Source organism: Callospermophilus lateralis, chromosome 11 (genome assembly GCF_048772815.1).
Source record: "Callospermophilus lateralis isolate mCalLat2 chromosome 11, mCalLat2.hap1, whole genome shotgun sequence".
Classification (NCBI taxonomy): Eukaryota; Metazoa; Chordata; class Mammalia; order Rodentia; family Sciuridae; genus Callospermophilus; species Callospermophilus lateralis.
The window spans coordinates 17,829,705-17,852,857 of NC_135315.1; the positions used below are offsets into that span (position 1 = coordinate 17,829,705).

The window sequence follows — 23,153 nt, forward strand, 5'->3', positions numbered from 1 at the left end:
ATGGGGAGCTGGAGAAGATCATGGGATGAGGGAATGGAAAAGCTCCAAAGGACAAGAACTGGGGGATGGGATGGGGAATTCCAAATGCAGTTCTTGGGTCCTAGCAATGTCACATTTAAAAAGCATCCCTGGTGGGCTCAGTGGTAGAGCTCCTATCCAGCATGAGTAAGGCCCTGGGTTTCATCCCTAGCAACACCAGAGTTGGGGAGGCATGCCCCTCATAGCTCAATAGAGCCACTCAGCTTCTGTCCCATGAGGGGATGTGGTATCCTGACATTCTGGCAGGGTGTAGTGCCTGTATCCTCCTGTGAGAAGCCACTCTGACGGACTCTACCAAACTGCTTGATGCTCTTATGCCGTTACTCCTCTGGAGAACCTGGCTCTGCCTGGTTCCTCTCTAGTGGTGAGAAGAGCCAAGTACATGCTGGAAGAAGGTCTTCCAAACCTGGCCTAGTATCATGGTTCCTGGGGGCCTTTATTATCACCCTTGCTCTAGCCCAGCCCCCTGATTCATCTGTTTTACTGCCACCTGCTGACCAGAGGAATACCAGGAGGGCAGATCGATTTATTCAGCTGCTTCCTTTATTAGAAACAAGTGAGATGTACTGAGCAGAACAACAATGCATTTGGTATTTCCTCCCCACCTTGGAAATGGATGCCCCCTACAGCCCAAAAAAAAAGCCAAGACAAAAAGGTAAAGCTTGCCCTCTCTGTTCCCAGATGCAGCCCTGCCTGCCAGCCAGTCAATGTTTTTGAGTTTAATTAAATGAAACTGTCCTAAATAGCCTTGCCCTGATACAGGTTATTTGTAGGCCTGCCTTTGCTTTACTGCTAGGCAAAAGTGAGGCCTTAGGTCTCCCTGATTCTGGGGCATGGAGGCCAGGCCTCAAGAGGGCTGCCTCCAAGAGACACTCCTGCCTCCTTCCCTGACCTGACAGTCCTAGATCACAGTTCTATGAAACTGTCCAAGGCCTCAGGTTAGTTAAATGCTTGTCATCTTTGGGGAAAGAATTCTAGACCACGAGATATCTGCCTTTGGACTTCAGAGACCCAGTAAGTTGTAGGCAATGGCAGTTAGTTGTAGGCAAGGCCTGAAATTTTCCATTAAAAAAGGGTGTTGGAGTAACTTGGTGTGGGCCAGCCTTCAGACATCAGCATCTTCAGAAACAGGCACGTGTGGGGAAAATGAGCCTTATGTAGGCCCCAATCCAGAGTTAAGGCCTCCTTTCTATCCGGCTCTCTCCCTACAGAGTCGGAGTCCAAGGTCAAATAGAGTCAATCCAGAGACAGGAGATAAAGGTCATCTTCAGAATATGGTAGCCAGGAGGACTAGGTGGCAGAAGGTGGTGGCCAGGCCCAGAGAGGTTTTCCAATATGGCTGCCTGAGCAGGTCAGCTTGGAGGCGCTGTTCTTCCCTTGTTTGGTTCAAGTCAGTCATGGTGCTACCAAGGCTCCTATAGGAGGTCCTGAACCCTCTCTTCTGATGATGATGCTCCCTGGCTTCAAATTCCAGAAGGGGTTGAGTGAAGAACCCAGGGTCAGTTTAGACAGAAATGAAACTCAACAGTAGCCCTGAGCTGTCTCCTGCAGACCTGGACAGGTCCCCACCAGGGGAAAACAGCAGAGTCCCAGGAGCAAGTGACCTGGTTTTGGGGAGGGAGAAGCTGGAGTCTTTGCCAAGAGATCTGTTTCTTCCAGAGCAGCCACTGGGGACTCAATATTCCTATTCCATGACCAGGTCAACCAAAGCAAAGCTCACTCAAGATTTGTGTACCCCCAAATCTTAGGGGCAACTTGAGCTGGGACTTGGCTCAGAACTGATCAAGATTAAGACAGGGCATCTTTCCAACATTCTAAGTCTCCTCTAGGTAGGAAAGACCTGAATACTTTGTTCTTTGACATCTGAGGGGTCTGATCAGGGTTAACTGCTCTGGCACTTGGGGCACTGTGTCTACTGTCTGCAGGTCTGGAAGGCAAGCCTCCACCTCTCCGACTCCTCCTGTCTGTGAGATTCAGTATGCTTCACGCCAAGAATGGCAGCTTCTTTGGTCTGGGTATCTTGGAGTCAAGGAGTCAAAGGTCAGTCACTTTTGCTGGTGCCTGCAGTTTGCAGCACAGGATAGTGGGAAGAAGGGAGCTCCTAGAAACCTGATAAAAATCCACCACAGTGGAACTGCAGCAGCAGTCTGCAGAGAGCAGACAGCACTCCCACGGTGGTACAGCTCCCATCCCCAGCAAAAAATTTCCTCCAGTTTTGGAGACTCTGCAGAATTAGGTTCTGGCAAACCACACAAAAACCCATGGCTTGAAGCAAACCTCTGTTGTCCTACAGAATGGCTTCAGTTTGTGCACTGACACTAAGTCTGGCTCCTGGCTAAGGCTCCCTACAAGAGGCCAAGAGGTGAAAGCAGCAAGAAATCCCCCCGCCACACATTATGCTGTCTACCCAGGACTTTTTCCTAGAGCAATTTATGTGGAAGCTGGATGTGGGCTGCTGACGGTTCCACAGCCCAATCTTCCACAGGCCACTTGGCTCAACACCACTGAAGAATGTCTACGTGGACAGCCATGTGACCAGGGGCTTGATCACTTTTGGAGAAACTGGAAGCATCTATCACAACCACCACAAAAATCCACAAAATAGCATCAGTGAAAATTAGACTCAGACAATGGCTACATGGAAACCATTTCTGTGGCCAATATCTGCTTCTAATCACCACCTCTTGCTGCCACTGTAGGTTGTGTCTCCTAAAAAAGACACAGCAAGAAATGGCTAGTGGGCTGAAGAAGGCACAGGACAGGGGCTGGTGGCTGAAGGAGTCTGGGTATTGACCCCATGCCATCCCTGCCCAGCCACCCTGGGGACAGCAGGGTGCTTACTCTTGGCTCTCTGAGATGAGCTAAGCACGGTTTGCACTGATATGGTCTCTACCAAGTCCCAGACACTACAAGGAGGTTTAAGGTCCCCTTCAAACTGCCAGTCACCCCAGTCATAGAAAGGCAAAGTCTCAAAGGGGATCATCCCTGCAAGGGTGGCAACAAGAGCTCTTTTAAATACTTGACAGGATGATCTCCTACAGGGAGCAGGTCAAGGGGAGGGAAGAAGGGACTCAATGAATGAAACCTGCTTTCATGATTGTCCCCACTGCTCAGTATTAGAACACAGCTTCACCCAGCTGTACCTGCCAGCCTGTGACATACGAGTCCTCTAGAGCTGGCAGAGTCTCTTCACCTTCCCTCCCTGCTCAAAGCCAGTCAGTCACTGTAGCTGATTCCAAAGGGAAATGGAATAAAGTTCTCCAGATCCTCTTTTTCCTGCTCCCCCGAAAAAAGCCTCTGAAGGAAGAAACTGTGCCAACATGTCTGTCTGCCACTGTCCCTGGGTTCTAATTTTAAGGAATGACTGGATTCAGCTTTTCATTAGAGACCAAACATCCTCGCACATTTGGAACATGAAAGATATTTAAAATATTTATATATATATATATAATATATATATACTTTTATTATTCACCCGTTAACTCCATAATATGCCAATCGCAAGCTAGTTTTCAGCAGTTACATTCCCTTGATCACGGCTGCATGAGGATGTGATTAAGTGGAAAACAGGGAGACCCGAGACACGGCCAGAAGTGACTTCACGCAGCCTACGCCATTGCAATACAATTGTCAAGTTCACTGGCGGTTTGGTAAAGTCGGTTCAGTTCTGTTCCCTTTGCCAGGGATTCTCATGTTTGTGAAAATTAGACCAACAAGTGGTAGGGTTCCATTTCCTGGTTTGAATTCTCAGTGGCTTTATCCAGAATCTCACTGGCAACTGGTTACTGTAACACCAGCCCGACCTAGGAGTCAACAGGGAGAGGCAGAATTGAGTTGACAGTGCCCAGGACTCTCCTGCCTCCCCACTGTCCTGAAGTTCTGGCCCATTGAGGCCACAGAGCATGGCCTGTATCATTTGAGTGCTCACACGAAGCCGAGGACTCTCACCCAGCCTCAGCACCAGGCTTCCATTTCTATCAGATCCTTCCAGTGATGTGGTTTCCTGAGGAACACTGGGCCAAAGGCTCCCTCCAGCTCAAAGGACAGTGTTTTGTAAATGCTGACCATACCCATGCCCCTGAGCTTCCTAGAGGAACTGGAGGACAAAGGGCTAAGGAGGGGCAAGGGTGGCAGCCCAGGACAGGACAGGACAGGCGATCAACAGACCCTAACCTCCATGGGAAACTCCACTTTCATGGTTTTCTTGGATGATGCAGAACACCCTGCCCCAGCCAGCCAGATGGTCCAGCTGGCTGGGAGAGACACCACAGATGACCCTCCTGATCCAATAAGGCTCTAGGGCCTGGCCCCCTGCCATTCTCACCAATCACTGAGAGGGGAACACTGACCTGCTGGTATGGCTATCAGAAGAAACAGATGTTTCAAGGGCCCAAAAACTAGCTGACAAGGACCCTGACTGGTGCCACATCTCAGATTTATGGGCCTGTTCCTGCTGGACACACTAGCTACCTAATTGGCAGTCCACATGCGGCTACACCACACATACCTTCTCGGCCCCCATGCTGGGGCATTTCCAATTGTAGAGATAATACTGCAGGTTGCCATCCCCTATGCCAAACTTGAGCTTCTCCAGGAACGTTTTATTCTCCATGAGATCCAGTGCATTGAACACGTCGAACCCTTTCTTCAGGGTGACAGGAGAAAATGAGTACAGGTGAGGACACAGCAAGGCTGCCTACTTTCCTACCCACTCTGCTGTCACCTCAAAACTGTTCTAGAGGGCTGGGGTTGTGGCTCAGTGGTAGAGCACTTGCCTAGTGTGCATGAGGCACTGGGTTCAACCCCCAGCACCACGTTAAAAAAAAAAAAAAAAAAAAACTAATTAAACAAAATAAGGGTATTGTATCCATCTACAACTAAAAATATTAAAAAACAAAAACAAAACTGTTCTAGAGCTAGGCGAATTACAGCCTGCCTGTAATGCCAGCCACTCAGGAGGCTGAGGCAGGAGGATCCCAAGTTCAAGCCCAGCCTCAGCAACTTAGTGAGGCCCTGTCTCAAAACAAAAATAAAAATAAAAAGGCCTGAGGATATGGCTGAGTGGTTTAGCACCCTGGGTTCAATCCCCAGTACCTCCCCAACCCTCACCTCCAAAAAAGTTCTAGAAATAGCCACAGAATACGATTCTGTCAGAATCTCTGGCTGTTTTTTGCGTTAGATCCAAATTGCAGCTAGCGCCTGGCTCTCCAGGTGTGCTTTCCAAGACAGTCTTAATGGCACCCTCAATATGGCCTCTACTCAGTTGTCCCTCTGAGTATTCACAGCATACTCAGTGTCCAGGACACTTCTCCTGCTATGCCTCCCCGAAAACTCTCCAGTAATTTCCACAGTCCTCTCTAGAAACCAAGCTCAGAGCCCCTTCCTCTGGGAAGCTGGCTTCTATCAGCTTCCTTACTCTCTGGCTATCGGACTCTCAGGCTCAGGTACACACAGTGATGGTATGATACCTCAGTGCTCCTTTAAGCTGGTGAGGACTCACTTCCCCAATTTCACTGAATGGAAGCTCTCTTGGTGTAGGGGTTGGGCTCAGTGCAGGAGGGCACTGGTACCACAAGACTGAGAGCCAATGACTACCTATTACCCACACTCGCCAGTCAGCTGTTCCAATCACCTGCTCAGGAGGAGCCCATTCTGCCCTTCCCACACTGGGAAAGCTGGAAGAATCCCACTATCCCAAAGCAGGCTGGCTATGAGGGTCCTTGTTGGCACCAGCTACAAAAATGAAACTCACAGGAGTTCAGTGCTCCTATTTCAGACACATCTGATTCCCTCCTAATTTTGAATTTTGAGCTTGAAAACTGCTAGCACCCCACTTAAGAGGAAGGTGAAAGGGCTCAAAGCCTCCCAACCCAGATGCAGCAAGCTCCAGGGAGCTATGCTCACCACTGTTTCACTGCCCTCCCCCCAGGATCTCCTAAGACCCTCTGGTCTGTTCCTCACCATTTTGGCTAGAACAAGGGCATCACTCATGAGGTCTAGAAGAGGGGTCTGGGTGTGGACATTGTAGAAGGAATATGCAGCTTTTAGACTCTTGTGGGTTGGATGGTTCATGATGGTGGAGGGAAGCGTATAAAAACTCAGGAAATCTGTCACCTCACCATTTGCATTCTGAAGGGAAGACAATAAAAAGAGGCAGTGTCATACATGCACAGTGATACCGTGGCCCAGAAACAATACGTTCTCCATTATACGCACACTTCCTTCAGGCAGCCCTGCCCCTCTAGCTGAATGAGTGGAAAATGGAACAGGATATGCACGAGAAGAAGCATTTGGCTGAGGGATCGTGAGGACAGAACCAGGCTGGACTGTGGGCTGAACTACTGGCTCTCCTTGCCTGCTGGGCATCATCAGGGATCTCTTCTTGTGGCCTACATCCCTGAGACTGCACTACTTTAAGCAGGACAAGCAAGGAGTCAGAGGCTCTTCTAACTGACCAAGAGGGGCTTGGTGCGCTATTCTGTCATCAGGGTGGATGTGGTTGTAGGAACAACAACCTACAATTCCCTGTATTTCAAGGGAACCAAACATGGAAGGTTCAAGAAGCCTCAGGTGCCAAAACTTGGGCCCTGTGAACCTACCTGGCTGCTTCAAGGGACTGCCTCTCTAGGAACCGCTTCCAACTCACCTCCACCACGAAAGTGTCAATGATATTCTCCTGGGGGTAGAACCAGTGCTCCACCTCCTCCTGACTCATGACTGGCGTGAGGTGAAACTGCTTCAAGTACCTTGTGAGGAGCTGGTGCACTACTGGAATGTCCTTTTTTTCCATTGGTCGCAGCCCAGCTGTCTTGGGAGTCTGGAAGGAAGATGAAGCGATGGTATCAGATGTGTCTGTCTCCCTGACTCTGTCTACCCAGCCCCTCAAAAGAGACTCCTTGGTCATTCTCAGCAACTCCCCTTACACCCTGGGCCTTTCTACTCAGGTCCAAGTCCTGCCCTTTTAGGATCTTCTGGCCCTTTCCCATCTTGTCCTGGCTGCCATCCAGGCTGAGGCTGTTGCATCAGTATGTCATCCGCATGGCCCCAGGCTGTCCTCCTAATGTGACAAACTTCCCATAAAGTCTTCTACCTTCCAGGCCAGCTGGCCCCTCTGGCTAGACCTTCTGTCTATCTAGCCCAGCAGTTCTCAAAGCAAGCAATGTTGCCCCCAATATCTGGTGACATTTCTGGTTGTCATAACTGAGATGCTACTGACATCTAGGGGCTAGAAGTCAGAGATGCCATTAAATATCCTACACTGCACAAGACAATCCTCATGACAAAGAACTACGCAGCCCAAAATATCCACAATTGACATGATTGAGAGAAACTCTGTTGGCTCCCTGGATGTGCTGGGGGCTGGCTCTTCCATTATCTCCCTTAGAACAAGACAGTACTGCTCCAGGGCCTCGACGAAGCCTTCCTCTGAGCATCCATGCCTCCTCACACTGAACCACAGCTGCCATCTTCCTACTACCCTCACGGTCCCTCTTCTATAGACACAAAGCACATCACATACAGACCCTAGGGCCCAGCATGGTCTGGCCACTCAGAGGCCACAGCATCAGCAGTATATAAGCAGGACACTGCTGCAAGATGAATTCAGAAGAAAAAACACCCAACTCCAGGGTTTTCAACTCAAACTATTATTCCACCCTATAGATGCTTTTTCTTTAAAAAATTTTTTGATACTGGGGATTAAACCCAGAGGTGCTTTACCACTGAGCTACATCCCCAGCCCTTTATATTTTTATTTTTAAAGAGGGTCTCATTAAGTTATTTAAGGCCTTGCTAAGCTGCTGGCCTCAAACTTGCAATACTCCTGCCTTAGCCTCCTGAGTCACTGGGATTACAGGTGTGCACCACCACACCCAACTGTACAGATGCTTTTTCTTGAAAAATGCTTCAGTGGAAGGAAACCGCATGATCCTATGGAGCAAATACTGGAGCTGATAGACCATCCCCAGAGGCTCGATACACAAAGGTATGGTCTAGCCAAAGTGAAAACTGGTGGAATTATGGTTGATATGCCTATTGCTGTGTGGTACAATTGCTTCCCAGGACAGGAGTTGCTTTTAAAAGTTCAGTTCTGGGCCTCTGCTCTCCAAAACTGCTTGTAGCTCTGCTCTCTCTATGGAACACTTAGCGACCTCATTCTATATGGCATCTCCCACAGTGACACCTCACACACTGAGCCGAAATCACAGCCACACTAGGTTCTTGCAGTGAAGTGGGGAGATCCAGACATTCTCCTGGCTGCTCTCTGCCTGCCAGGAACACGGGGCACACCGGCCATAATGGGGGGAGAAGACACCTACTATGGCCCTCAAATCTGTTTTTGGCAGTGTCTAACTACACACAGTGGTCTCTCAAGAGTGGACACTAATGACCCCAATCCAGTGGTAGACTAATCCCATGAAAGGATAATCAATACTATTTGGTGGCTGATGAATTCAGATGGGCAGCACTCTGAGAAACAGGCACTCAATAATTTTTGCAGACTAACACTGATTGGAAGCATTCTGAGGAAAGAGAAGGGGTTTCAAGAATTCAGGATCCTGAAGCCAGGCACAACTGGAGGGCAGGAACATTTGTTTCTTTGGGAAATCAGGTCTATTCGGACCCAGGATAGAAAACTCACTTGCAACAGGCTGCCCAGTCCTTCAGTGGCAAATATGGGCGGAGGTGTTGGGATTAAAAATCCTGGGTTTCCCTCAAGCTTAGACCACCCTTCTTTTACTTGATTTGGCAGAGGGAAGGACACTCAAGAGCTGGGGTCTGGAATGTGTGCAATGAATATGAAGGATCGGTAAGTAGACTGATCAATTTATGCTTCATTTAGGCTAAAATTATACAGGACAGATGTTCTCTGAGCCTATCAGCACATGGCACAGAAGCCAATCCAGGCACAGACTCAGGAGGACTGAGAAAATCAAACTAAAATAAAACTTTGCTAAGGCTGGGCATAGAGGCACATGCCTAAAAGTCCAGCTACTCAGAAGGCAGAAACAGGAAAATCACAAGTTCAAGGCCAGCCTGGGCAACTTACTGGGCCCTAAACAACTTAGTGAGACCGTATCTCAAAATAAAAAATAAAAAGACCTGTGGATGTGGCTTAGTGGTAAAAGCACCCCTGGGTTCAATCCCCAGCAGCAAAAACAAAAACCAAAAAAATAAACCCCAGAAATAATGGAAATCTGAAGACTATGGGCTGGCTCACTTTTATGATAAGAAGAGCCCTCCCCGCTGCCCCCCAGCTCAGCTCCTTTCCTGCCAAGGCCAGGCTCTCCTGCCCCTGCCCACCCCAGGGTACCACTGGCCTCTGGCAGTCGGTAGAGCTTCATGGTGCGCTGCATGGTCATGTTTCTGCTCAGGTGGGAAAACTTCACTTCAATCAGCTTCCGTGGGTTTAGGGATCGATGCCAGTACCTGTGGGGACACAAATGTCCTGTCCTCAGGGGATTCTGGCCAGTGCAATTAGAACTGTGGCAGGGTGACCTCCAGGTTGCCAGCAGGTGGCGTGAGAGACAAGTCAGGCCCCACTTGGGCTGGGCTAGCACAGGTTCCAGCCTCTCCAAGAGGATGCAGAACGGCCATAGCTCCTCCTAGCTTTTCTTTCTCCCTATTTTTCTTTCTCAATTTCAAAAGTCATTCCTTTGTAACAGCAGTTGTCTGGGGAGAGCAATCCTCATTCCTGGAATTAAGTCAATGGAAAAGATTCATAGTCATGCCCAGAAAACTGGCACATGCTTGCCCTTTTCCTTTTTCCTCATCTACCTTTACCTGGTATTTTCACTTCTCTAGCTCTTTAGGCAGACATTGTTAACTTCAAAGAACTTTCTATGGTGGAGTTCTCCTCGGATCGCAAGGTATCAGACAAGCTCTCTTTGGCTAACACAATACTCAAAACAAAACTGAGCCAACTAATAAAAAATTTTAGGACATTTTCCTTAAAAATTGGCTCTTCCTTAAAAACAAAAAGAAAGCTAGGCATGGGGGCACACACCTGTAATCCCAGCGACTCAAGAGGCTGAGGCAAACGGATCACAAGTCCAAGGTTAGCCTCAGAAATTTAGCAAGGCTCTATCTTAAAATAAAGAAAGAAAAAGGGCTGGTGATGTAGCTCAGCGGTTAAGTGTCCCTAGGTTCAACTCTTGGTAAAAAACAAAACAAAAACAAAAATATGGCCAGGTATAGGGGGACACACCTATAATTCCAGAGACTTGGAAGGCTGAGGCAGGAAGATTCCAAGCTCAAGGCCAGCCTCAACAACTTAGCAAGACCTCTCTCAAAATAAAAGGTAAAAAGCGCTGAGGTACATAGCTCAATGGTAGAGCACACCTGGGCTCAATCCTAGTACTGCAAAACAAAAACAAAAACTCCCAGCAGACTGACTCCCCTCATCTCTAAATGCAGTAACCAGCAGGAGCTGAATAGCTAACTCTTCATTCCAGTCTGCTATCCCTATACCTCCCCTCTCACTCCTCTGTATTCCCCAACCCCCATCACATCAGACACTAGGGCCCTGAGACACTCCTAGAACACACAAAGAGCAGAAATGAATCTGACAAAGCTCAAGTAGAGCTGGGGCACCCACATTTCTAGGATCTTGCAAGAAGAGAATTTTACCTGCAGGTGCCAACAGGCTTTGGCAACACTACCCCGGCAGTATAAACAGCTTGAAAAATGCCTTCCAGGTGAACCCGCCGGGTTATCTCTCGGATCAAGACTGGAGCCACCCTCTTGGAGCGCAGCTTCTTGTGGACACACAGGAAGTTGATCTCCACCATCTTCTTCTCTCTGAAGGAGGAGGGGAAGTGTAGGTAGCAAAGCTTTTAATGGGGAAAGTCATGGCAACTCTTTCAAGCATGTGGAACCACACCTGAAGGGGGCTTCAGCACAGGTGTTTATTCTGCGGCCACCCTCACTTGGTTAGTACTGGGGTCCCTCCCGCAACTCCATCAGTTTCTATACAAACTCCACTTCCAAAGGAAAGTGGGAGCCAAGCAAACACCCTATCAGAAGACATCACCAGCCTCTCCCTTGGAATCCCCAAAAGCAGCCTGGAAAATTCCACCTGTACCACACAGGTAAGCAGCACAGGGAACCCCACAGAGAAGTCAAGGCTATTCTAGGACCTCAAGGGTTCTGATTCCCACAAGAATCCTCCAAGTCTGTGAGCCAGAAGACTGGTTGTGATAGTGCCAGAAAAAGTTGAGTTGGAAGGCTCCAAAGACCACCTCAGTGTGGGTCATGCTGGCTTTGGTTTACTTCTGAAGCAGTTCAGGTAAATCACCATGTTGACTGCTGGAGTGCAGGAGCAGGTGGGCCCTTTCCAGCCCAAATCATAGATAAGGGAACCAGCCACAACTCAGAGCAAAACACATGGATCCTACAATGAGTTTCCATGCCTGGTATCTAGGTTCTCCCCTTCATGGGAGAACTGTAGCTTTCTCCTCCTCCTACTCAGACCAAGATGGTAGGGGTGGGGTCTAGTGGGGATGGGTGCTGGTGCTTACGTGTCATAGATGTGGATGTTTGCTGGAATGGCGCTAATGAACCCAACCAGTTTCCGACTTGAGACCACTCGAACCCCGCAGTGCCACTGGGGGAGCCAGCCAGGTGGCCGCAGAGCCCTGGAAAAGAGAGAAGAGCTAGGGCTGAAGTGCTACCTATGGCAAGCTGGATGGCTATTTGGGCTCCACAGCATGTTTGGTTCTACCCTGGTGCTACTTTCTCCCTAGAGATGAGTAGTTGAATTTTTTTTAGGGTCAAGCTTTCCAGGATACAAGTGGAATCAAGCCATAGACACTTCTCACTCTCAAACCACTTGGCCTTACTCACCCAATCCAAGGCTGTCATACTGAGGATTTCATGCCTGATTTGTGTTCATTATGACAGCCTGAATCAGAGGACTGGCCTCTTCAGTTTAGAGGGCAGTGAGTGTCATGGTTGGGAGCTGACTGTGGTACCCCTAGAGCTCTCACTTTCCCTCTGGGCTCTGCTCCTCTTCCAGCTTGTTCATTTATCCTTTGTCTCCCCTTGTAGGCAATCCCTCTCTAGTTCAGCCTCGTGCATTTATCTTCCTGGATATTGAACATGGTCAGCCAGGTAGACAGCTCATCCAGGCAAAGCCATTTTTATACAATTGAGCATGCTCAGAAACTGGATAGAAAATGACCCTCCTTAAAAAAAAAAAAAAAAAAAAAAAAAAAAATCTTAGTAGGTCTCATCCACCCTTCTCTTCTTGCCTAAAGTAATCATACAGCAGACTATCTTTTCTTCTACAAAAATCTACCTCACCCAATCTTTTTTTTTTTTTTAGTTGTAGATGGACACAATATCTTTATTTTTATTTTTATGTGGTGCTGAGGATTGAACCAATGCCTCACACATGTGAGGTAAGCCTTGACCACTGAGCTACAACCCCAGCCCTCAATCTTAAATTAGGTTTCAATTCTAAGCTCCACTGAAAGCAAGTCTCCTTTGAAATCAGGAACTTGAGAAGAACACAGTAATTTGCCACTCAAAAGTTAGTTCTTGGCAGGGATAAAAACTCTGGTGCACTGTGATTGTTCTGTTCTCTGCTTTGCCTTTGAGAACTGTAAGAGATTCTGGAACAGAGACCAGACCTTCACTAGACACCAAACATGTTGATGCCTTGATCTTGGACTTCTCGGCCTCTAGAACCACAAGAAATAAATTACTATTGCTTACAAATTAAAAAAGAAAAAAAAAATCATAAGAAAGCCCTTACTACTCACCACAAAAGAAACTCTGGGGAATAATCAAATCGGAACATGTTGTCATCATCTTCCACATAGTTCTCATTCAGCAGAGTATATAGTTCTTTCAGCTGTAGAGAAATAAGGAGCTCACTGCAAGGTATGATGCCAGGTCGGGGACAACTCCAATAGTGTGTGGCTCTAACTTCACAGAAGAATGCATAAAACTACCGGAAACCTCTCATCTCACAAATCCTTTTCACCCCAGGCATGGCAGGGACTCTTTTGGAGCAAGTTGTAAGGGGAAACTGAATCATTGAAGTGTGGAGTCATACAGTTAAGTACACAGAGTGGCAGACAAGAATGTTATCTAATCAAATGACTGTTCCATCATTCTGATCTATCAACAATGGGGAGCCATTGGTCTTTACCTTTGTGAAAATGCTATGGAGAGATGATTCTCAGGGTTGATTAAGGAATTACTCCCAGGAGAGTTACTGCCAATTTTTTTTACCATGTCTGGTGCCCAATCAAATACCTCTGACCTTTTTTTTGTTCTGCCTTGAGCAGCTGCTGTCTCTATCTGTTGACCCAAGTTTGCTATAAAAAAATTTTGTTCATGAATTGGTCACGATGGAGCTGCCTATAGTTCCAGCTGCTTGGGAGGCTAATGCAGGAGGATAGCCTGGGCTCAGGAGCTGGAGGCTATAGTGTGCTATGCTGACTGGGTGTCCACATTAGGTGTCAGCAGTGGGACTATGCCTGCGAATAGCCATTGCACCTTCAGCCTGAGCAATAGAGCAAGACCCTGTCATTGTTTCTCTCTCTCTCTTTGTGTGGCAAAGAGAGAGAGAGAAACTTATGGGATTAAACTTATGGGTTCCCTACCACTGAATTATATCTCTAGCCCTTTTTGAGACAGCGTTTGGTTATGTTGCCCAGGATGACCTTGCACTTGGGATCTTCCTGCCTCAGCCTCCTGAGTTGCTAAGATTATAGGTGTATACCACCACACACAGATAAAAATATAAGACCCTGTCTTAAAAAAAAAAAAGAAGAAGAAGAAGAAGAAGAAAAGAAAAATCTGTTTATATATTTTCATCATTCTCTTTACAGAGGAAACAGAATTCCTCATGTTAAAAAAGGAAGAATAAAGAAATTTTGGATTGTGCAGAGGGCAGTGAGGGGTGGGGTGGGGCTGTGGGATGGGAAGGACAGTAGAATGAGACAGACATTATTACCCTATATACATGTATGATTACACTACTGATGTGACTGCACCATTTTCAGCTAGAGCAATGAGAAGCTATGCTCCATCTGTGTACAATGTGTCAAAATGCATTCTACTGTCACATATAATTAGAACAAATTAAAAAAATAAATAAAGTAAAATAAAGAATATAATCATGCACATAATAAAAAGTAAATTAAAAAAAAAAAAAAAAGAGAAGCTCTGGTGGAAAGGGAAGGAGAGTTCTTCAGGCAGCAGCCCCAGGTCATCAGTAAAGAGACAGACAAGAATAAGACAATGAAATAAATGAACAAAAAACAAAGAGAGAGAAAGAAAAAGGACACTGGGGAACCATAGAGGGTAACTTTCAACTTGTGAGAAATGCTAAGTGTTATTTATGTGGAGTCTTAGGTAGGCCCTAGGAAACAAGAGATAGGGTTGTATTCAGCCGTCCTTGGCTCAGTTCCCAAGAGTCTCCAGGAAAGCCTGTTTAATCACTGTCCCCCACAGGTCCCAGGTCTACTCACCACACCACGGTCCCCCAGGTCCAAGGCATCCCAGGTGAAGCCCTGGGGCAAGGTATAGGGCTCCTGGCGGATGTTGTCTTTGTCAGGTTCCACAGGACCATGGGTGTTCACCACTTCACCTGGAAGAACAGTCATGAGCCTTGCCCTCTGCTCCTATGGGGGTGGGCTTTAGTGGAAGGTGAGGGAGGGGCTCAGCTCAAAAAGTGACCACAGCAAATTTCTCTTCTCCCTAGGAGTTCTACATCTGAAGAACATTCTGTGCTTGGCAACTGAACACACTCCTCCAGCTACCCTTGGCCTTTAATTGAAGGCCAATGAAGGGCAAAACAATTACTGGGATCTAAGGTGGCTCATTTTTGGAAATCCTTTTAAATCTCCCTTGGGTTCCTGGATGACAAACATTTATCTTTTACTAATCTGGCTTCCTGCCTCCTGGTTGGTGAAAAGAGTACTGAGTTGATTTGTAAAGCGTTGCAACAAGGCTGCCTTTGTGTCAACAGCAAAGGACTGGGCTCGTTCCTAAAGCCATATGATAGCTTTTAGGCGCCAGGCTCAATTCTGGCCCTGCCACCCATGGCTTGCAAAACTGTGGGCCAGTTAACTGCTGTTGCCAACTCAGGCCCTCAGTGGTCAGATCCTACAAGTGCCTTTGGGCTGAATCACTGAGCATGCACAGTGCTGCCAGGAAGTCAGCCTCTGACACATCTCCACCCTGGCCAATTTTCCTCCTCTAAGGGGAGTTGGGGTAGGGGGCTTGGAGATCAAGGAGAGGGACTAGAATTAGATGAGGCTGGAGAAGAAAGCAGGGCCAGTCATGGAAGACCCATACTCCAGGGGCTGGACTTTATCCTTAGGGCCCTGAGATATTCTTAATGGGCTTTTAAAGGGGTACCAGAGGAGGGGTGAGGTTAGGGTGACATCTCAGATCTGCATTTTATAAAGAACACTCATTACATGCTTGTCAACTGACAATACCAACAAAAACTACATAGTGTTTGAATGGTAAGCCTCCATCTATCTATTGATAAACCAGCTGTGTAAGCTGTGATGTTTGGTAGGTTAAGTGTATTCAGTACATTTTTGACTCATGATACCTTTAGCTTATAATAGATTTATTTGGATATAATCCATCATTAAGTTGAGAAGCACCTGTATGTATGCTCCCTACCTCAGCAGCTGAATCTCCTAGGATCCAGCCACATTTCTTCCCTCTTGATCTTTGGCTGGCCCTGCTCACCCCCTCTTCAAAGAATATACTGTCAAGTCTCACAGTGTTTCTGGAGGGCAGTAGTAACATATACAAACTGATGGTCACTTTCATTTAGTGTTAGAATGTGACTTTTTTTTTTTTTATGATACCGGGCATTGAACCCAGGGGTACTTTATCACCAAGCTTTATCCCCAGCCCTTTCAAAAACTTTTTGAGACTGAGTCTTGCTGAGCTGCCCAGGCTGGCCTCAAACTTGTGATCCTCCTGCGTTAGCCTTCCCGAATCACTGATATGACAGGTATGTGACACTGTGCTTGCCTTCATTACAGCTTTTTAAATGACTGCTGAGGTGCTGATAAAACTTAAATATAGTATTACAGAAGCTAACCCACCACTGCTAAGTAAAATGTCAAATTAAGTAAGTGTGCATCAACAAGAAAAAGAGGAGGAGTGGGGAGACTCTCCATTCTGGGACTACACATTTGCCCAGAAGAATAAGACAATAGCTCACAAAACTACCCATGGGCAGACATCCCCAACTCATCACGTGCCAATACACTGCTTTTCTTTGTAGATTTATACTGGATGATGATGGACTAAAAGAATTATTATATTTCTCAATGTGTGCTGCTGTGAAACGATAAGTTCTTTGAACAATAATTTCTATACTCCTTTTAAAAAAATGACTCAAAAAATAACCACCAAGGAACTCCAGGACTATACTGCCCTCCCTCACAAATTCAGCATGGAACACAGCTAGGACACATTCCTCACCCTCACCTGGGAAAGAAAGCACACACATACCTAATTTAGGGACAGGTTGTGTATCCCAAAACTGGTAGCTTCGCTTGCTGGCCTCCTCCATGGTTTTGGCAGGTCCTTGACCCACTGAGAATAGTTCAATGGCCTTCTGTATTTCCTGGATCCTCTCTGCTGGCAAGGAGTTCATCTGGGAAAGACAAAGTTTGAGAGAGAAAAGACCTATTGTGTTAGTAAGACTTCTGATTTATTATGAGTTCAAGAGTTAAGTGGTACAACTCAAAGAAAGGGGTGGTACCTCTGTCCTAAATCCGGAGGTCAAAATATTGTTCAACTGGAGAAAGAGTGGCTGATGATGAACTAAGAGGTGCTGCCTACAGTGTTTCCCCTTCTAAGTCTTGAGTTGTTTGATGGCAAATGTACTACATGCTCAGTGAAAATTTTTAAACAATACAAAGGTGTGTAAGACATATAAAAGGTAAAAATCCAACGATCCCATCCTTCAAATATAATTTTGAACAATAGTCATCCTGAGGTAAGAAGATACTAATATAATTTCAGACTTTTTGCATGCAAGTTCCAAACACACATATCCTTTTCAAAAACCAAATTTGAATTATATATTATTCTACAAAATGTTCTCTTAAAACTATGTCTTACAGCAGGGTAAAGCTTAATGTTAGGATGTGTGCTTAGCAGGGATAAGACCCTTGATTCAATCTCCAACATCTCTCCCCGAAAAAAGATCTTTAGATGAAGACATAGATTAACCAAATGTTCATTCTTTCTTTCCCCCTCCTCCGTACTGGGGATTGAACTCTGGGATACTTAACCACTGAGCCACATGCCCAGCCCTTTTTATATTTTATTTAGAGATAAGGTCTCTCTAAGTTGCTTAGGGCCTTGCTAAATTGCTGAGGCTGGCTTTGACTCGTGATCCTTCAGCCTCAGCCTCCTGGGTCGCTGGGATTACAGGTGTGTACCACCATGCTTGGCACTTCTATTGGGGATTAAACCCAGGGTCGATCAACCGTACAGCCAACATCCTCAGTCCTTTATATTTTGAGACACTAAATTGTAGAGGCTGGTCCCCAATTTGTGATCCTCCACCTCAGCCTCCTGAGCAGATGGGATTACAGGTATTTAACCTCTGGACCCAGTTAGGTGAACTACTTTAATATAGACTTGAACTCAAATATTCATGCAGTCATGCAAACACCCACTCCCAGACAGATAAACATCCCTAAACTAAAGCATAGGCTTGGGCTAGAGAATTCCTGAGTGAAAGACTGGGATAAGTCACTTCTCTCATGTCTGAAATGGGAAGATTCCTACTTCCCTTGTAGGGATGATGAAGGTTTGGGGTTAATTTAAATGAGGTTCATGGCAAAAGCCTAGTGAACATGGTGGTCAACAATGATGCCCCACCCCCCATGGTGGATTTTTTTTTTAATATACCTTTTTTAGTTGTCATGGACTTTAATTTATTTATTTATATGTGATGCTGAGAATCAAACCCAGTGCCTCACACATGCTAGGCAAGTGCTCCACCACTAAGCTACAATCCCATCCCTCCACAGTGGGTTTGACATTAGAAATAGTCAAAAATTACTAGAAGCCATGTCTTCATAAGATAAAAGATTCAAGTTGAAGCATAATATTTGAAGCATAAAGCAAAGTACAGATATACTGGAAATGAGACTGGATTTCTTCTGAGCTTGTATACTGTTTCTTTTTTTTTTTTAAGAGAATTTTTAAAAATATTTTTCAATTTTTGGCGGACACATCGTTGTTTGTATGTGGTGCTGAGGATCGAACCCGGGCCGCACACATGCCAGGCGAGTGCGCTACCGCTTGAGCCACATCCCCAGCCCTTGTATACTGTTTCTAAGGCAATTCTAAAAGGGCACTTGTGGATATTTCTTTTCTTTTCTTTTTTTTTTTTAATATTTTTTAGTGTTGAAGGACCTTTATTTTATTCATTTATTTATATGCAGTGCTGAGAACTGAACCCAGTGCTTCACACATGTGAGGCAAGCGTTCTACCACTGAGCTACAACCCCAGCCCATTATGGATATTTCTTGAGTTGTCCCCCCAGACCTACTTTTGAAGAGTACATTTACCTGAAATAAAAGGGTTTCTTTGTTAATACTGTTTTAATTTAAGGAATAAAACTATCCTTTCCCATCTCTCTGAGTTTCATGCCAGTGTGTCAGTCTTAGGTTTTATACTCTAGGCCACTGTTTTCAACAGTGAAGCTCAGAAAAAAGTCTGCAGGACTCCTGATTTATAAGACAATGACTACCTGTGAGAAGGCTTACAAATAAATAAAAGTCTGCCTTAAGAAAAGGGCTTTTATTCTTACAGTGGTGGAGACCTAAGACAGAAAGGGCTAAACACCACTGCTCTAGGCAACAGGCCCATCACAGTCATTATTCCATAGCCCCTGGGTCAGCACACTTGGAGTATGCACCTATTAAGTTTTGATAGGTACCACATTTAGAAGTCAGTGTCTAACCTGCTCTGTGTTTTAAGAAACTGAGAACCGTTTCATCACCTAGGTGTAGGGCAGCAGAGGACAGCACTGGGATCCAATTCTTACTTCTTAAAGTAATACAGGTAGAGACTGTCAATAAGTTGTTCCTCTACATTTACCTCAAAACACTCTCCTCTGAAAAATGGCCTGCCACAAGAAAACAGAGTCTCCTTGTTACCTTCACAGGCTGATCCTGGGTTGAATCTGTCTCACTGCCTTTTTCTTTCTTCTTCTTTTGTTTCTTTTTCTTCTTTTTGGCTCCAGTGTCATTGGCTGGACTCAAACCACTACAAGACAAAGTAAACACTGATTGCAGGGTTTTAAAAAAAAATTATCATCTGTTTTGAGCTACACTGACAAAGGGCTTTCTGTGGAACAGACCTTCCTTAATCAAGCCTGTTGGCTTCAAAAGCAGCCTGGAGAATCCAGCTCCCAGAAGGGGCATTTGGAGGACACTGGCAAGCACAGCTCTCCTTCCCACTCCCAATCCTCAGCCTCCCAGGGAGGAGGCACGGTGCGAGGCATGCCCTATTTGTTTCAAAAGCCATTTTCCATTTTGCTTTTATGTGTTTACTTTCCTTAGATTGCCAGGCTGATGGTACCAAAGGCAAATAATAATTGTCAATGGAGTATTCACACTACTACAGCTTCCTTGGGGTCCTGAATTTAAAAGGAAGACTGAAAAGAGGCAGTCAAAGTCTTTTTGGAATGCTTTGCCTTTCTTCCCCAAATGCATTAAGCTTCTCCAACTGAACCTAAAGCACAAGGCAGCATGGAAAAGAGAGAAAGGGATGAGGAAGTAATCTGTGTCCAAAATAGTCAGGAGAAACGCCTAAATCAGGCCTGCAGGCTTGAGGACAGAATCAAATGGCTTACACAGTGACAATTGACAAACCCTGGCATTAGGAATCTTAAGAAAATTAAGCAATAGCAGCAATACCCAGCTTCTCCTTCCATGGAGAGATCACATCCAATGTGTATGTTTATGAATGTGGTAAAGGGGATGCCCTTATGCTACTTTCCCTCAGCATGATGCAGCAAGAACAGTTTTTTAGCCACATTCAAAAGTGAAAATTAGGGCAGGGAATATACCTCAGTGAATAGCTATACATTCATGATAATCAACTGTCAAAGAATTTAAACATTATAAAATACATTTTCCATTAACATTAAGGTAAATACCATTTATAATTCAGGATGACTTCAGAGTCTCAAAAAATGCCTTAGTGTTATTTGAAAATTAATGTCAACCAACAGTAAGTGCTACTGCATGTGTATGTGTAAGGATCATGGGCTGCACTCTTGTTCTGTTTTATAGAGAAGGAAATCTGTAACCATGCCCTGCCACTTCCTTTTTGTTTGCTGTGCTGGGGATTGAACCCAGGGTTTGGCACATGAGAGGCAAGGGCTCTACCAGCCTTGCCATCTGCTTTTGTAGAATGTCTTTAAAATTATCTCTTCCTTTTCTTGGCATATAGAATTTAGAGTAATGAGAAAAGATTGTGAAGTCAGGAACAGTAAAGACTGAGACACAGAAGAAAGACCCAGAACATTCAGAGAAGGAATAAGGTGAACTCCTTAAAACCAGATGCTCAGCAAAACCCTTAAGCCCAGGGCAAAGAATGGGAACCATCATCATTCACAGTCTGAAATTACTTTTTCCTCTTAATTACTCAAAATTTTTTTTTAGTCACACACAGGACCAATCATGGCCTATCACAACTATGTGGTCTTCTTATACCAGAGATATTCTCACTTCAGTCCCAGGACTAAGTGGACTATATTTTATGGTTTAAAAGCCAGTTGATGGCCAGGCATGATGGCTCATACCAATAATCCCCCCCCCCCCCCCCCGCACTTGGGAGGATGAGGCAGTTTTAGGCCAGCCACAGCATCTTATGGTACACCCTGTCTCAAAAAAAAAAAAGGGCTAGCGAATGGTATGGTGGCAAAAACCTGTAATTACAGCACTTTGGGAAGCTGGGGCAAAAGGATTGCCAAGTTCAAAGCCAGCCTAGGTTAACTTATGGGGATTGAACCTAGGACCTTGTACCCTTTCCCATAAGACCCTACCCCCACCCCAAATTGCTGGGAATGTAGCTCAGTTGTAGAGTGCCCCTAGGTTCAATCCTTAGTACTTAAAAAAAAAAAAAAAAAAAGTGTGTGGCGGGGATATCAGGTAGAAAAGAAAAGAAGGCAGGAATACAGCTCAGTGGCAGACTACTGGCCTACCATGCACGATGTCCTACCTTCCATCCAAGAACATACACACATACACACACACACCATTGATGTTAGGAGACAGTGAAATATCCCACCACTGTTAGATACAACTTACTAGTCTTTATATCAGTTTATGGAATGAAATATTTGCACATGAATTGCACATAAATCACCCTAACAACCGTTTTTAAATTCTATGGTAAAGAAGTGCTGCATATTAACCAATCAGATATTTATTAAACAAGATTTTACATGAGGGAAATAGAAGATATGAATTCTTCCCAATTTCAGAAGTTTACAAATGCAGAAAATCACTTTTAAAATCACTTTTTCATGCCTTTGTTCTTGGTTATTCATTGGAGATACTTCTGTGCAGTGGTTATGTCATGGACCTCATTTTTTAAAAAATATTTTTTAGTTGTAGATGAACACAACATCTTTATTTATTTTTATGTGGTGCTGTGGATGGAACCCAGTGTTCACACTTGCGAGGCAAGCACTCTACCACTGAGCTAGAGCCCCAACCCCACGGATCCCATCTTTATGCAAGGATCCTGGGGTGCACTTTTGTTTTGTTTCATGCATCACCAGTACTACTACCTGGCAAACTCTTAAGACCCAAACTAAAACCCAAGCTAATTCCATTTTCCTTGCACTGGCTTAAATGTGCATATACAGTTACTGAGCAACAATCACATTTCAACTTGTTTATTAAGCATGCAGACAGTTCAACAAAGGGAAGTCTGCCTTTTTAAATGAGTCATCTTCATTGAGAGACCAGGTATTGAGCCACAATTATGAGGTCACATAAAAAACTCACCAGTCAACGTCCCCAACTACTATGGTTAGCTTTCAAATTATAGTCATTTTAATTATTCATAAGAAACCAAGCTCAAAGGCTTTGAAACTAGAACTTTAAGAAGCATACTAAGGCTAGGAGAGGTTGTGCATGCCTGTAATCCCAGTGGATCAGGAGGATGAGGCAGGAGGATTGCAAGTTCAAAGCCAGCCTCAGCAATAGCGAGGCACTAAGTAACTCAGTGAGACGCTCTCTCTAAATAAAATACAAAATAAGGCTGGGGATGTAACTCAGTAGCCAAATGCCCCTGGGTTCAATCCCCAGTACCATTAAAAAAAAAAACTTATTAAAAATTTTCCTTTAAGGAAGCATCTTTTGGAAGCCAAGTACACAGAAGAATGACCTCAATTTGGATTTGGAGAAATTCAAACCACAGGATCCCAGAGAAGCCAGCTAGTCCTTCTCCAAGAATTTGGCTTTTTTTTTTTTTTTTTTTTTTTGATACGGAGTGTCACTACATTGTCCAGGCTGGTCTTCAATTCCTGGGCTCAACTGACCCTCCCACCTCAGCTTCCAAAGTGCTGGAACTACAAGGTCATCAGTGTACCCAGCTTTTCATCATTTTTAAAGGGACTGGAAACCAGGTTCAGTGATAGAGTCCAGCAGTCTCAGGAACTCAGGAGAGTAAGACAAGAGGATTGCAGAAAAAAGAAATGTCTTTTTTTTTTTTTGGTACCAGGGATACTTGACCACAGAGACACATTCCTGGCCCTATTTTGTATTTTATTTAGAAACAGAGTCTCACTGAATTGCTAAGTGCCTTGCCATTGCTGAGGCTGGCTTTGAATTCACAATCCTCCTGTCTCATCCTCCCAAGCCACTGGGATTATAGGCTTGTGCCACTGCGCAGGCAGAAATGTCACCGAGGCCTGAAGTTTTAAGTTTAAGCTTTCTGAGGACATTGCAGTTGTGGGTGGAGCAGAGCTCTGTTCCGCCTGCTCCTGCTCCTGACTCATTGCTGTTCTCTCTAGTCTGAGGAACAAGACAGGAAGTCACACCACAGCTGCAGCTTTTATTTTTTTTTTTAATTTTTAAATTTTTGG

General features: G+C 45.3%; 1 protein-coding gene across 1 annotated transcript in view; it reads right to left on the minus strand.

The window, feature by feature from the left end:
* Positions 1 to 2,132: 2,132 nt before the first annotated feature.
* The window catches only part of Nmt1 (N-myristoyltransferase 1), a 30,649-nt gene continuing 9,628 nt past the window's right edge, over positions 2,133 to 23,153 (minus strand). Inside the window, exons 2-12 of the mRNA XM_076869199.2 lie at positions 19,207 to 19,315; positions 16,537 to 16,681; positions 14,523 to 14,641; positions 12,804 to 12,895; positions 11,559 to 11,675; positions 10,669 to 10,839; positions 9,360 to 9,468; positions 6,686 to 6,856; positions 6,001 to 6,168; positions 4,547 to 4,684; positions 2,133 to 3,842 (exon numbers count right to left, since the gene is read on the minus strand). Coding sequence (XP_076725314.1) covers positions 3,822 to 3,842; positions 4,547 to 4,684; positions 6,001 to 6,168; positions 6,686 to 6,856; positions 9,360 to 9,468; positions 10,669 to 10,839; positions 11,559 to 11,675; positions 12,804 to 12,895; positions 14,523 to 14,641; positions 16,537 to 16,681; positions 19,207 to 19,315 — 1,360 coding nt within the window. The 3' untranslated portion in view covers positions 2,133 to 3,821. The remainder of the gene's footprint in view (positions 3,843 to 4,546; positions 4,685 to 6,000; positions 6,169 to 6,685; positions 6,857 to 9,359; positions 9,469 to 10,668; positions 10,840 to 11,558; positions 11,676 to 12,803; positions 12,896 to 14,522; positions 14,642 to 16,536; positions 16,682 to 19,206; positions 19,316 to 23,153) is intronic.